Source organism: Pelophylax lessonae, assembly GCF_965119305.1.
Source record: "Pelophylax lessonae genome assembly, chromosome: 1".
Taxonomy (NCBI): domain Eukaryota; kingdom Metazoa; phylum Chordata; class Amphibia; order Anura; family Ranidae; genus Pelophylax; species Pelophylax lessonae.
Genome location: NC_138768.1, coordinates 446,314,014 through 446,330,207, shown reverse-complemented (window position 1 = coordinate 446,330,207; position 16,194 = coordinate 446,314,014). Strand labels below are relative to the sequence as shown.

At 39.3% G+C, this 16,194-nt stretch overlaps 1 protein-coding gene across 1 annotated transcript in view; it reads left to right on the top strand.

Moving 5' to 3' along the window:
• The window catches only part of DGKQ (diacylglycerol kinase theta), a 290,718-nt gene that overhangs the window by 152,886 nt on the left and 121,638 nt on the right, over nt 1-16,194 (top strand). Inside the window, exons 6-7 of the mRNA XM_082243121.1 lie at nt 1,970-2,123; nt 12,691-12,759. Of these exons, the coding sequence (XP_082099247.1) occupies nt 1,970-2,123; nt 12,691-12,759 (223 nt within the window). The remainder of the gene's footprint in view (nt 1-1,969; nt 2,124-12,690; nt 12,760-16,194) is intronic.

Genomic DNA, 16,194 nt, shown 5'->3' with positions numbered 1-16,194 from the left:
GCAGCTGAGCCGCCCTGCCGCAGTAAATCTGCGTTGGGCGGTCGGCAAGTGGTTAAAGTGGAACTTTAGTCAGAAAATAAAGTCCTGTTAGATCACTTCAGGATGACCCCTTTTGCAGGTATAGCTATGGAAAACTTTAAAAATAAGTACCTATAATGTTTAAATTTCAGTAATACACTGGTCTCACCCTGCTCTGCACATGCTCAGTTGCTCTCCATTTTTGGCCTTGTGTCGAAAATCAGAGCCAGTAGAGGCCGATCCGCTGACAGAGTAAAGATTTTATTCTGCTCAGGGCCCCTGGGCTTCAGCAGAATAACAATAATGTGGAATGTGTTCCTTGAATAAAAACCTAATTGGTTGCCAAACACAGCTGCCCCAGATTCTAACTTCCAAAGAGAAAAAGTGACCGCACTCAGAGATGAATGAACTTGAAGTGTTTATTCCCATTATGAGTAAGCGACCTACAGTGTCGTGAAACATGTCAACCGTGTCCATGTCTGTTCGATGCACCGTTGTCTTTTATGAATGGGAATAAACACTTCCAAGTTCATTCATCTCTGAGTGCGGTCACTTTTTCTCTTTGGAAGTTTGATCACTGGACGGCGGATCCGACCAGCACCTGAATATCTGTGCCTCACCTGAGCGGCTTTCCCTGTGTTGCTTGAATGCCCCAGATTCTGGCTATTCCAGTTTTAGGAAGCTTTCCCCATTACATTTTGCTAACATGGGAATTTTAGTTAAGAAAAAGTGAGGTGCTGCATTAAACCTAATTTGCTTCTGTACATTTATACTCTTTGAAACTTGTTGATTTACGCAAAGGCAACATGTTCTTCAGTGCTATACAATGAAAGGGAATATGTAACTATAATATAAATACACAAACTCTCTTTGTGTGGGTTGTCATATGTGGCCTAATGGCCTAGGTACAAGCAACACACCTGATTTGACCATCAATTTCAACAATCAGACTTTTCTAGGGCAGTTTGAAATTCTCTTAGGGCTCTTTCAAATGTGCAGCCAGGGGGGTGGTAAAGGCAGAAGGTTGAGCCGTGCTTTTACACCCCTCACAGTCCACCTCAACAGAAACATACAGCCGCTCAGAAATGTACATATGCCATGGTCACAGCAAAAATTGAACCCCCCGACACATTTGGCAGGCAGTACCACTGCCAAATACAACCCATTTGAGTTAATATTGCTATGGTGCACTCAGTACAGTTTTCCAGCCTTTTGAGAGTTAAAATTGGCAGTGAGTAGGTGGCATTTCTTACCTCTGAAAAGTGATCTACTGCAGATCACTTTTCTTTTGGGGGGGGGGGGTTGTGACCAGAGATTCTGCAGGTCTGAACAAGACCTTTGAGTCGAGTCAGATGATCAATGCTTCTATCACAAGTGGTCATTGTCAAATAGAGAGTTCTAGATTGTTGAAACATCTTCAAGTGGGCTCATTTTTTTTTTTCAATAGAGAACAATTCAATTCCCCATGAACCAGCAAGGTCCTAGTGTTTCAGTGATGCATCAGGTCCAACAGGACAAAGTCTCACTGTCTGCTCTTTTGGTCAGACTTTTGTCCATCTCCTTTACATTAGTTTTTTTGGGCACAGCAGTTTTTCCACCTTGAATTGCAGAACACATACTTTGGTATAACTTTTTCAGCGTGTGTTTTCTTTTTTTGTCCCTTATTACACCCACAAAGGTTATCACACACGAAAAACGAATAGTTACTGACCCCCCTAACCTTGCCATGTCTCTTAACCACAGCAAAAACCTTTGTAAGGTGACATTACACAAGTCTTAAGCTGGCCAAATGTTATTCAATTTTCATGTTCAATTTTCTTTAGATTTAGCTTCAACTATGTAGTGGTAAATCTAAAGGAAAATTGTATAATATATGGCCAACCTCCAGAAGATTTGATTTCCTGAATTTCATGTGAAATTAACGGTCTTCATATTTTTCCTTTCCTTTCAGGCGCATGCAGCTTGTTATGTAATCCTGAACCACGAGTGCACGTTTGGAAGATTAAGAGATATGGTACTTCCACCAAACTGTGTTCACTTACAGTCTCGCAACTTTAGTAAACTGCAGTGCTTCAGAATATCAGAGAATCTTCAAACAGAGCAAGGTTTGTATTCATCTTGTCTCCCTTGTTCTCTGCTTTAAAAATGGCTTGGTGCTGTTATCTTTTTCTGGCAATGCTCTTTATATTCACTTTCATGAGTTTATACTCAAGTCCTTTTATTACAAAAGCAAAGTTATGACATATTCGCTCTTTGGTATGTTACAAGGCTAAAATTGGGACGTAAAATGTTATTAAGACTTTTTTACACAAAATTATTTTTTTCTGTAAAAATTAGAAGCAAGGAAACCTATGATGCCAAGACATAACATGACATTGCCAGTAATCCTTGTTTTATTAGAGCGTTCAAACTAAGCTCTACACTGGCTTATATTACTTTTTTTTTTTTTATAGGGAACTTATTATTCACTTAGTTTTTAATTCAATCCAATAGTATTTTTAACACACACATACACAATATACACCAATCAGCCATAAAATTATTGCCACCCATCTAATATTGTGTAGGTTCCCCTTTTGCTGCCCTTACCTGTCGTGGCATGGATGCCACTAGACCTCAGCTTGGTGCAAGAAATGACAGAAAACCTTCAGTCAGTAGCATATCCTTTAGGTCCTGTAAGTTGTGAAGTTGGGCCTGCATGGATTGGAATTATTTTTCCAGTACATCCCACAGAAACTCGATTGTATTAAAATCTGGAGAATTCGGAGGCCAAGTCAATACCTCAAACACATTGTTGGGAATCTCAAACCATTCTTCAACCATTTTTGCAGTACATCAGGGTGCATTATCATGCTAAAAAAGGCCACCGCCATCAGGCAATACTGTTTCCATCAAGGGGTGTACTTAATCACCAACAATGTTTATGTAAATTTCAAAGTAACATCCACGTAAATGGCAAAACCCAAGGTCTCCCAGAAGAATATTGCCCAAAGCATCTTATTGCCTCCCCCGCTTACCTTCTTCCCATATTGCACCTTGGTGCAATCTCTTCCCCAGGTAAATGACGCACGTGCACCAAGCCATCTACATCAGTGGTCCTCAACCCTGGTCCTCAGGGCCCACTAACAGGCCAGGTTTTCAAGATATCGAAATACATCCCAGGTGATATAATTTGCTGCTCAGTGATTGCAGTACTCTAGTCTGCATTTCCCCAAGGTAATACTTAAAATCTGTCCTGTTAGTGGGCCCTTAGGACCGGAGTTGAGGACCACTGCTCTACATGATGTAAAAGAAAATGTGATCCATCAGACCCTGCCACCTTTTTTAATTGCTTTGTGTTCCAGTTCTGGTGCCCATTGTAGGCGCTCTTGGCTGTTGACACTGGTCAGCATGGGCACCCTGACTGGTCTAAGGCAATGCAGCCCCATAAACAACAAACTGCAATCCCCATTTTTCTCTGGTTTTAATGCATCAACTTCAGAGAGAACATTTTAACTTGCTGCCTAATTTATCCCCAGACTTTCTGATGCCATTGTAATGAGATAATCAATGTTATTAATTTAACCTGTCAGTGGTCATAAAGTTATGGCCGTGTATATGTGTGTGTGCGTGTATATATATCATTTTTTTTTCTAAATACATATAACCCTATCAATATGTTATAATATTTTGAAACTGTGTTCCATGTACAAAGGAAGATGAAAAGGAAATACAAAATAGGGCAACTAACATTGTAAGTTACTTCAATAGCATCTGAAATACCATAAAAAAATGTAAGCTTAAAGAGGAACTTTGGTCATTTTTAAAAACAAATAGTCTAGCTGCTGCCTTTTAATAAACAGACACTCCTCAGTCCAGGAGTCCAGCACTGTCTTTACACAGACTGGTTCTTCACTGGTCTTTGGGTCCCCAGTGCCACCATCTTGGCTGTGGGAATCCAGTTGTGACTGTCTGTTTTGTCACAGCTAACTCCCCACTGCATATGTGCAAGACGCGCTGCGCTCGCCTGACTGGTCCCATAGCCTCCTAGGACATTTGACTTGTCCCAGAAGGTTGAGGGCAGGAGGGGGGGGGGGGGGCTGGGAGGTGCGGGCATCTCATGACACTTTTCTCTCTATTTAAACCCAAGTTGGGTGCGCTTACACTACTTAAGCATTATCAAATGCCTGAATTATTGGACTCTACTGCACTCTACCCCAGCAGCACCCAAAGAGTCTGTTGCCTCGCTGTTACACATGCAACCCTGTTGCATCTCAGCTACACAAGCAGACTTTGCGGGATTTCTGCTATACCTGCTACTCCCCTGCGCCCCCACAGCACACATGGAATTTTTAGCCTCATCACTTCATTCTCAGGCTTTGCTGCATCTCTGCCACATTCCCAGTCCCTAATGCATTGCTGAAACATACCACCAGCTCATCCACTGAGTCTCTGCAGTGTCATCTCTCCACTCGAAGCCTCCAGTCTCACTGCTGCCTCCAGTTGTCAAATACCTCCTTGGCAAAGAAAATTTGTAAGTGAGAATTTGACATGGTTTAAATATCAGGATACAGATAGAAGAATAAAAACTGTCTATATCCTTGTTTACGAGCGAAGGGTGGGTCTTCAGGGCCGTGGATGTTTGAGGCATCCCACAGGGTCATTACCTTTACAGAGGTCCACTGTGGGCTTGAAAGTTTGTGCAAACAATCAAAGAATCGGCGCTAATTCATCAAATTATTCCAAATCCAAGTGCAATGTCCAAAAAATAAATAAATAAATATTCAATTGCAATGTCCAAAAAATAAATATTCAATATCGTGCAGCATGTGAAAAAATGTAAATGATCAATATCATGCAACATATAATACAATAAAACCAAGTCCAAATAATAAGAAGTGCTGTGTAATAATCATAAACGTGTAGAAAAAATATATCTTCAGATATGCTGTGAATCTTGATACTTGAACCAAATTCATACGAAGTGTCCCTCTTTTCACTCAACAAACAAGTGTGTAATGGCCGCTTACCTCAATACACACCAAAAGGGAGCGTGTATAATAGAGCTCTTAACGATGTTCCAAAGATTCCCTCTAACATGGATGGATGGTGGGATCATCAGGAAGGAATAAGGTGCTGCTCTGTTTGGGATCCCACCATCCATCCATGTTAGAGGGAATCTTTGGAACATCGTTAAGAGCTCTATTATACACGCTCCCTTTTGGTGTGTATTGAGGTAAGCAGCCATTACACACTTGTTTGTTGAGTGAAAAGAGGGACACTTCGTATCAATTAGGTTCAAGTATCAAGATTCACAGCATATCTGAAGATATATATGATTATTACACAGCACTTCTTATTATTTGGACTTGGTTTTATTGTATTATATGTTGCATGATATTGATCATTTACATTTTTTTTTTAACCTGCTGCACGATATTGAATATTTATTTTTTGGACATTGCAATTGGATTTGGAATTATTTGATGAATTAGCGCTGATTCTTTTATTGCTTGCACATTGTCACTTACGGTGGGGATACTAATTAAGATTGGCTGCTTTTTCCATTATATTTGATTTATGCTTGCATTTCATTTATTTTTGTTACACTACTGATCACACCTGGAGTCAGACCCCTCAGGTAGTGCATTGGTCCTCTTTTCATTGGGCTTGAAAGTTTAATACAAAGTGAATGCTACCACTTAATAGCAGCAGGCTTGGTTTTAGTGGTAGGGATTAAAATTCAATTTTAAGGCAGTTTCAGCGTTCACATAGCTCCCATATAACTATTTTTTTATGCCTCATGCTCTGTAAGTATTAGGCACCAATGACATATGCCAGTTTTGGCCATATTTGCGTGTTATTAATGGGTAGGGTGCCCCCTGTGCCAAATGTCTATAAAGACGAAGTGTGAATGGCCAGGGTTTTTAATGCTATTCCATGAGACCTGGCTATTTCACTAAAGATGGTAAACAAAGCAAAATATTGTGTCTTAGTCTATCCTTTTATGGCTAGTACTAAAGGAGATAAGAGGCCGCAGCAGCGATAGCCTGCTATTGGAAAGTGAATTTTAAAAATCTGTGCTCAAAGTAGTAATAACAAAAAAATATACATTTGCACAAAAACTCAAAAAGTGCTCAAAATCTAGAAGCTGCACACATAACACTGATATAAGGTCCTTTGAAATAAAAAATAAGTGGTGTGTCTAAAAACAAATCCCACCACAATTCCAGTTAATAGTGTCCCAATAAACAAAACTATAAATGGCAAAGTAGTTCTCCAATCTAATGTACACAAGAAGCGAGACTCTCACGTGACCTCAAGATGAAGGAGGACCACTTGATATTCCAATACCCCTCTTAAATTATGTAAAAGAAGGTGAATGTTCCAAACAGTGCAGATAATGCATGTGATTGAGTAAAACTAAATCGCCCTACGCCTTTTGTCGCCAGAGAACATCATCGGGGACAAAAGATGCTGACTTCCGCAATGCACGTGTACAGTATATACACATACAGAAACTGGCTCAGCCACATAGGGAATCAGAGAGAGCCAGGCCCCCACTGGCCAAAAACAGGCACAGGGCAGGAGGAGCTATTTTCCCAATGAATTGCCGCAACCACGGAGGAATAGCATGGGAAAGACTCCCCACATCAATCCATCATAGATATATCCAGAAGGAGCCATTCCCTCAACGCCATTCCATGGTACAAAATTACTCCATTTACACTTAGTAATAGTAAATTTAAATAAAATATACCAAATAATATTTAAAGGCAAAGAACAATTAATTGGAGAACTTTGCTATTTATTTTTTTGTTTATTGGTACACGTTTCACTGGAATTGTGATGGGAATTGTTTTTAGAAGTGCTACTTATATTATTTTTTGTGTCTGCTATTACACTTTTCATAATATAACAGCAGTTTTTAGATATGTAGATACAGAAAAGCAAACAAGGGGCTTATTTTTTTTTTTTCAAATTATTTCTTTATTTCTTTAAGTTCAGTTACATATACATTGTATTGAATACATTCCAACTTTCACAATTACAAATTATACAATATTTAGTTCAACTCAAAAGAGCCATAACCTTCCTTTAAACATTCTATAGCCGAACATTTCAACTTTCACGATTACAAATTTCAAAATATTCAGTTCGACTCAAAAGTGACCAAAGTCTTCCTTAGGCATTCTATAACCGAACCCAAATCTCCCATTTCAATCCTTTTCCCTCTCTCCCCTCCTCCCCACCTCCAAAAAAAAAAAAAAAAAAAAAAACCAAAATCCTTTTTCTTTTCCCTTCCCCCTCCCTCTCAAATCTCTCCTCCCCTCTCTCCTCCTCTCCCGAACCTCTTCCTTATACTTATTTATCCATTATATCTAATTCTTTCTCTGTGTTTTAAAGTTGTCCTTCTCCTGAGTTTACGTAATCTATCCATTGTTTCCATTTCTTCTCATATTTATCCGTTTGTTGGCGGGCGGAAGAGACCAAGCTTTCCAAGTTATTTATTTCCTCCACCTTCCTAAACCACGTAATTATATTAGGTGGCTCAGTCTCTTTCCACCTGAGAGGAATACCTGTCCTGGCTGCATTTATTAAATGTGGTATAATAGATTTATTGTAATTTTGTATCGGTATGCTAGAGACGTGGAGCAGAAACAAAGCCGGTTCTTTGGGGATATAGCTTTTCGTAATTTTTTGTATTATCTTCAGAATCTGTTCCCAATACATTTCTAATTTAGGACATGCCCAGAATATATGAAGCATTGTGCCTCTCTCTGTCCCACATCTCCAGCATCGGTCTGTATTCGCTATAGAAATTTTATTCATTTTAACCGGAGTGTAATACCACCTGGAAAAAATTTTATAATTCATTTCTTGAATTCTAGCACACATTGAGGTAGCAAATACTGACTTAATTATTTGATTTTCTTGTTCTGGTGAGAAAGTAGTGCCCATTTCCCTTTCCCACTCCCTCAAGAAAGGGAATTTATGCTGTACCACTGATGTCATTAACAAGGAGTACATTTTGGATATAGTATGTTCCAGTATTCCATTTTGGGTGCATATTTTTTCATAGGGTGTTACCTCTTTATCCCCCTGAGGGGGGGCTTTCAATGTTCCCAGAAAGTGGCGTAACTGAAAAGCCCTCCATGAGTCCAGGCCGAAAGGGCCTGACCCATCTGTTAACTCATCTGTGGTCACCCATCCTGTGTCTGAGCGGAAATCAAGAATCTGAAAGATTCCCCTTTCTACTAAAGCCTTAAACTTCCTGTCTTGACACCCTGGCTCAAAGAGGGGGTTCCCCAGGACCGGGTATAGTAAGGAATTCTCCCGTATAAGATTGTCTTGTTTAAATATTTTTGCACATATTTTAATCGTGTTTCCTATAACAGGGTGATTCTTAATAGCTGTTGGCAAGTTCTTATGACACCAGGGGGCTCTTTTCAGTGATACCTCACATTGTGCCTGCTCTATGTTTGGCCATAACTTATATTCTCTATGGCGACACCAATCAATCATTCTGCCTAATTGAACGGCATGATAATATCTCTTCATATTCGGAATCGCCAGCCCCCCATCTGTTTTGAATCTAAATAAATATTTCTTCCCTACCCTGGGGCGTTTTGATTTCCAAATAAAATCCATTATCATGGTTTCAATCTGGGACAAGTATCGAGGTGGAATGTGGATGGGAAGTGCCTGGAAAATATACAGAAATTTTGGTAAAACACTCATTTTAATTATATTGCACCTTCCCATCCATGAATACATTCCTCCTTTCCACTTTTGTAATAATACATTTATGGATTTTAATAGGGGGATAAAATTCATCTTAAACAATTGTGAGATTTTTGAAGTAATTGACGTCCCTAGATATTTTAAAGCCGTCTTTGTCCAATTCAACTTAAAATTTGCCCTTAATTGTTGTTGAAGTGTCCCTGCTAGTTCTATTCCCATTGTTTCGGATTTAATAAAGTTTATCTTCATATTAGATTGGGTTCCGTACTTCCCTAATTCGGTTAATAAATTAGGAAGTGATATAACTGGTTTTGTAATCGAGAATAGAACATCGTCGGCGTACGCTGATAATTTATATTGGTCCTTCCCCACTATGATACCCGAAATGTCTGGGTTCATTCGGATTCTACACAGGAACGGTTCTAATGATAATACGAACAGGAGCGGGGACAGGGGACAACCCTGTCTCGTTCCGTTTGTGATTAAAAACTCTGTAGAAAGAATTCCATTTACTTTTACTTTTGCTGAGGGGGTTGAGTAACTTTGTTTTATCCATCTTAACATTTTTTCCCCTATTCCTATGTAACGAAGGACTACGAACATATACTCCCACCTTACCCTATCGAACGCTTTCTCTGCGTCGGTGTTAAGTAGAACGGTTGGTATTTTATTTTGGTGGATTATATGTAATAGATTCAGCAACTTGGTCGTATTGTCCCTCGCCTCACGGCTTGGGACAAATCCCACCTGATCCAGATGGATCAATTTCGTCAAATATTTCTGTAGTCTAACTGCTAGGATCTTTGTAAAAATTTTAAAATCCGTGTTCAACAGGGAAATTGGTCTGTAACTTTTACACGAGGTGGGGTCTTTCCCCTCCTTGGGGATTACCGAAATATGTGCATGTATAGTTTCTTTAGGGATTGTTTTCCCTGCCCCCCACGCATTAAACATATCTTTCATGAATTCTTTCAGGTATGGAATTAGTTTCTTATAATAGTGAATCGTAAACCCGTCAGGTCCCGGCGCCTTCCCAACTTTCGTATTTTTTATAGTCTCCATTATCTCTGTTAATGTAATTGGTGACTCAAGTATCTTACTCTCCTCTTCAGACAGCTGGGGCATTTGTGAGATTTGTACATACTCCTCCATTTGAGATTGTGGGGTTATGGGGGTTTTTAAATTATATAATGTTTCATAATATTTTTTGAATTCCTGAGTTATCTGTTTAGGGTATGTGAGTTTCTGTCCTGCATCCGTTACTAAATGTGGAATATAAGTCGTCAAGTTTTGATCTCTAAGTGATTTTGCTAATAACTTCCCACATTTGTCCCCTGATTCATATGTGATCCTTTTCGTTTTTTGAATTGCTGCTTTAACTCTAAAGGCTAGAAGTTCGTTGATGTCCCTTCTTATCTTCAGGAGTTCTGCCTTTCCCTCCTCTGACGGTGCATGTTTATGTTTCGCTTCTACTTTATTTAGCAGTTGGAGTAACTGTTCTAGTTGTTTAGTTCGTTGTTTTTTGATCCTAGCCCCATGCTTAATAAAAATACCTCTTATAACTGCTTTATGCGCTTCCCATATTATCCCTGGGTCTGAATCTACAATAGTATTGGTTAAAAAAAAAAATTCCATTTCTGATTCAACTTCTGTCATTGTCACCTGGTCTTGTAAAAGGTTTTCATTCAATCTCCACGTTGTTTCTCTCCTTTCTCTTTTGTCTGGTAAGTCGTAGGTTATTGTAATTGGGGCATGGTCTGACCAAGTTGCTGAGCCTATCACTATGTCTTTTATTGCATGTAGTTGATTATGCGGGATTAAAAAGTAATCTATGCGGGAATATTGTTGGTGTAAAGAGGAATAGAATGAGTAATCTCTTTCTCTTGGGTGCATTATACGCCATGCGTCTATTAATTGTCCCTCCTGTAATGTCTTAGCGAACTGCTTTCTTACTCTAGGCGGAATTGATGATATGCCCCTTGATGTGTCTTCTGAAGGGATCAAGGGTATATTCATATCCCCCCCTATTATTAAATGGCCCTCTCTGAAGTCATTAAGTGCATCCATGCTCTTCCTCAAGAAGCAATCCTGTTTTACATTTGGGACATACATGTTAACTAGTGTAACTATGGTCTCTCTTATAGTCCCTTTCACAAACAAATAGCGTCCATTTGGGTCGCTCATAATTTGGGTACATTTCCAAGGTATGTTCCTTGATAGAAGGATGGATACGTCCTTTGACTTTGCCTCCCAGTTGGTAGAGTGGTATACTATGGGGAAGGAATTATTACCAAGCTTTGGACATTTATCCTCCCTGAAGTGTGTCTCCTGCACCATTGCAATATCTACCCTAGATCTATTCAGATCGTCCAGCAAGATTCTCCTTTTCTCTGGAGTGTTCAGGCCTTTTGCATTAATGGATAAAATTTTTATGTTTTCCATTGCTCAATAGGAGAGGAGTGGAAGAGAGAGAGAGGATAAAATCAAAAAACAAAAAAAAAAAAAAAAAAAAAAGAAAAATTTCTCCCCTTTCTCTTTTCTTTTCCCTTCTCTTAAAAAAAAAAAAAAAAAATTAAATTTATGGAGGGCAGGTGGGGAGAAGGGGAGATACCCTCTTGGCCTCTCAACTTTAGAGAGGTCGCTAAATAGCTTTGCGCTGGGTAGCTCATCCAAACTATGTTGGTTCTATGAGCTAATTCCTAAATGGGGTTATGGTTGGATTGGATTAGAGAATACCACTCTCCCTTCCCTCTCCCAAACCCCGACACTGATCATTTCCATAATCTTCGGCATGTCTAAATTCATTCCTTTTTTCTGTCTACTTCTCCCGGCCTATTTTTCTCCCGACCTTCCTCTGTATCACAATAAAAGGAGGAGGGGGGAAATTGGAAATAAGCGTTACGTTGCGCCTATGCCCCCGGGGACAAAAAAAAAAAAAAAAAAAAAAACCAAAACCCTTGATAGTAAAGAGAGAGAGAAATGGGAGCTACTAAGTTTAATATGAAAATGAAAGGGGTCTGTATGTTACCCCCAGTCTACTCCGTTCCCCTTTTCCCTAATATGATGTCCCCTTCATTCCATATACTGTTTCCGATACCTACCGCGCCCTCTATTGGCTTATCAGCATACTGGTCTCAAGGAGAAGGAGAAAAAAAAAAAAAAAAAAAAAAAAAACAAGGGGCTTATGAATATGAATTTGTATTTTGTTTTACCGGATTTGAACAATGTGTCCACCTAAATAAATACCTTGCAGAGTAAAAGTTGGGTACTGTTATGGATACGTAGTCAAGTTCCTTTTATGCTTTTTAGAAGGTAAACGTTTACTTCGGTATTATATCTTCTGCCCACTCATGTATCAAGTCTAATACTGGAAGGCAGTTCAGAAGGTTAAAGTGGTTGTAAAGGTAGAAGTTTTTTTACCTTGGTGCATTCTCTACCTTCTGTTTGCAACTCCCTTAAATACTTGAGTTTGATTTCAGTCCAGTGCCATGCCTGTGACCAGTGGCTCTCTCCTCTCTCGCTCTCCTCACTGAACAGCCATTGGCTCCTGCTGCTGTCAATCACAGCCTGTGAGGAAAGAGTAGGGAGTGGGGCCAAGTCACACTGTGCGCGTCAATGGAGACACACAGCTTGGCTTGGGATTAAGTCTGTGTAAGTGCAAAGTATGCTATGGGGGCACTCAGAAGGGGGAAGGAGCCATGAGCACCAGAGCAGGACCCCATTGTAAAGAGCAGGTAAGTTTGACATCATGTTTAAAAAAAAAAAAAAAAAAAGATCTTTATAATTAGTTTAATGTAGGTGTAGAAATGTAAGGGTACTCAGAAACTGCAGCGAGAGATGCATTGAAGTGTTCATCATTTACTTTAATTTAAGGCAGGCAGTTTTCTTTAATCTCTATCAATTGTATAACTTGTAGAAATATTGAAATGTTTATTTTTATTTTGACAGATGAAGACAATGAAACAGATGGAATAACACAAGGATCAGTAAAAGAAACTCCCACATCGAATGATTCAAGTACGTATTGCATAATTGTCAGGCTGAAATTCATACTGGAATAAGAAAGGCGCTACATCGTGTCTTTTAACAGTTAAATGAAATATGTAATCCTTTCAATGCAATAACTTTTTCTCAGGGCATACATTGACAATCCAAGCTCCACCTGGCTCTCATGCGGTGCTCATCACAGCTTGAGTGACAGCACTCACCTGCTCATTTTAGGGCTTATTTACTAGCAGCCATCTGTGTGTGCATGCATGTGTTCTTCACCATTTTACTGAGCCCAAAGCTTCTATTAAGAAATGTTTGTCACAGCAGCCTAGGCATAGATAGATGCCAAAAATATTGGATTGTCAATTAGAAGGTTGTCTACATGAGTCCTTAAGATCTAATTGTACAGTCAGAGTGTATCCTAAAACCAGTGCAACATGTAAGTTAAGTTAGTAAAAAAATGAAACGGGTTTCTTTTGTAAAGTACATCTGCCATAAACTCAGACAATTAAAATTGAACATGTCATTACTGCAGTATATGTAGATATTATCTTCTGGGAAAACCTTCTGTTAAAAATGATCAGTCATTGATGTTACTCAAGCCATTACAGGACTGATAGTGAAGTTTGGGAAGGGGAGGGGGCTAGTTTAACATTTTGTTAGGAATGTGCTAGTAAAGAATGGGGACCAGTGGCTGTAAACTTCAGGCTAGACACAGTGCTCAGTTCATCAAAAAATTGAGAATTTTAAGTACTCCAGATTACAAGCCAGTGTCATAGCAGCTGGGAAAAAAAAGTCAGTGTTGGGGTCATACAAACCAGTGCAGTGGACAGAACCCATATTTGAGGTCAGTGCAGGCAACATAGAATCGGCATCAGAGTCATGAGCCAAGGTCAATTACAAAGTAACAGTAGAGGGTACTACAAAGCAGTAGGCAACATTCATGTGTTGAGCACAATAACCTGGCTAGGAAACAGGGTGTACATAGCTGGTCTATCACCTTGAATTTGCCACATGATCAGATGCAGGTGAGACTGGTACAATTCAGTTCTGCAGAACTATAACAAATCTATTGTTAAAGCTAAGTGAATTTTTAGCTAAGCGCCCTTCTAGGTTTACCTTAGGCCCACAGAAAGAAGGATTTGTATGCCTAAGTCTGGCAAGTAATTTTAAAATCTTGTTAAATTATTTAAATCGATAATTTTACTGTAAGGATAATAATCTAAAAGTGGCATTAGTTTCAAACAATTACTAATCAGTCCTGATTTGTCCAGGACTATCTGGCTAATCAAAATATGCCCAAGTGTGGACCGTTTGAGAGAGAGCGAGCTTAATAAAAAAAAAAAAAAGCGTTGTCCAGCAACAAACATTTAGTAATAATTCCTCTAGGAATAGCCATATCTTATGCCAATAAGGCCAGTAACACAGCAATTAGCTAAATGCACAGTTTTATATATTGATCTACCCAGTAGAAAGCTGCCCTAAATGTGAAATCAATGCTTGAAGGTGCATCACAGTAATTTCCACAGCTTGACAAGAATAGATAATCCAGTTTATAAACTGTTTAGTTTCAAGGGAAGCTCTTAAGAATTACCTGTTTCCTATGTTAAGGTATATGGCTGCTCTTAATGTCCTCTAAGGGGACATATATTCGCTGGATAGGCTTGCACAATCCTGTCCAAAATAAGCAAGTGGCTTGCAGCAGTCACATGCTTTCTCCATTCCTGTTGGTTTGCTGGTACATGCCAGCTGCCTCCCCTGCACCCCCTACAGCTAAATAAAAGCTCCCTTGTTGACTGGGAGTCCAGGCTGTGTGGTGAAGCACAGTATTTTACGTTTGAATGTATAAGTAGTTGAAAGTTTCCCTTTACCAGTTTGTATAGCATGTATCCAAATCAAGTGTTTTTTTTTTTTTTTTTATTTTGCGGTGAACCTTCTTTTGGATAAACTGGTTCATCCATATTACTAACAGATAACCTGTTATGTATTTTTCTCTCAGTGATGATTGATTTGTTTAGCATACTTACTAATTAGGCTACCAAAAACAGTGGAAAGCATTTTTTTTTTTTAAAGTAAACCCCGTCTCCGATGCCTTCCCTTAAAGGAAAATATAATTTTTTGCTTTTTTGCCTCGGACTGCTGAACCCCCCCCTTTTTTTTTTTACCCTCCAAGAAATAAGCTTGATAAAAAATGTTCAGCATTTGGCAGTTCCGGAAAGCTTAAAGGCCAGGTCTCTTGCTGTGCTCTGCCTGCCCCGATGTGACTTCGGGGCACAGACATTAGGAGGGGGAAGTTTTATTGTTTTTATTGTAGGAAGGACCTGGCCCAGATGGCACCCATTCCTTTATAAAAATTAGATTTAAGCTCAGAAACTGATAAACCACGATATCTTATTTTCTTAAACCATTTTTTTAGATGACAGTCCCGAAAGACAGACCTAGGACAGGTTTTGTGTCATTATGTAGGTTAAAAAGGAGGCGGAGCTTCCTGGAGCATGCCAACATTCTAATGTGTAACGAATATGGGGAACAGGACTTCTCATATAGAGATCCCTGTATAGAAAAAGTGGACTTTAAAGGCACAACATGAGACATATATACAAGGCAACTTAGAAAAAAATTACATTTATTAGAACAAACAATAAAACAAAAATATTACATGTTAAAAAGAGAAGGGGATTAGGCCATATAACACAACTGACCCCATCCACAATGGAATAAAAAACAATGAAGAGAGGGAATACCTCCCTATAACAATGCTATGTATCTATATCCAGAATTCAGCCACAGACAAGACAAATAGTACTGACAAACAGTCATTATTAATTGGGGAATGCCTCCTGCAACGCTATTGTATTCTAAAGGGGGGGGACGGGTGGTGTTGCGCAAAAAGCCTGCCCTTCCAGCAGAACACAATGATTACTGCTAACAGCTATAGCCGCAGCCAGTAGTCGCTTGCTGAAAATCTGACAGTCTGGTTGTACTAAGGTTGATTGATGCCTGTTGAACCCATTCAGATTCGATCCATGTATGGCCAGCGTTAGAGACCAGGGCAAATTAATTCTAAGATGGGAGGAACTAGAACCAGACATAAGATGTTTGGAAGTGTCAGAAGCCAACAGCTGTGCTTGTAGCTCTTTAACAAAGCAAAGCTTTGTTTGTCACTCACCGGAAATTACATCCCCTCTTGTACAGTGTGTTTGAATTTATTTACTGCTGTTTTAAAAATGACACATTGGCATTGTGGGATAAAGCACCACAAAAAAATCAAAGTATAGCTGTAGGTTCACTAGCTGCTGCCTATAATTTTGTAAAGTCTTCCAATAATTATGCCTACTTTAATGATTATACACTGATTTCCTGAGAAACCTTAATTGGTGAAATGGCATTACATTCCGATTTAACCTGGCACTCGCTTGTAAGTACAGTCTTGGCAAACTAAATGACTGGCAGCCGGTCCTG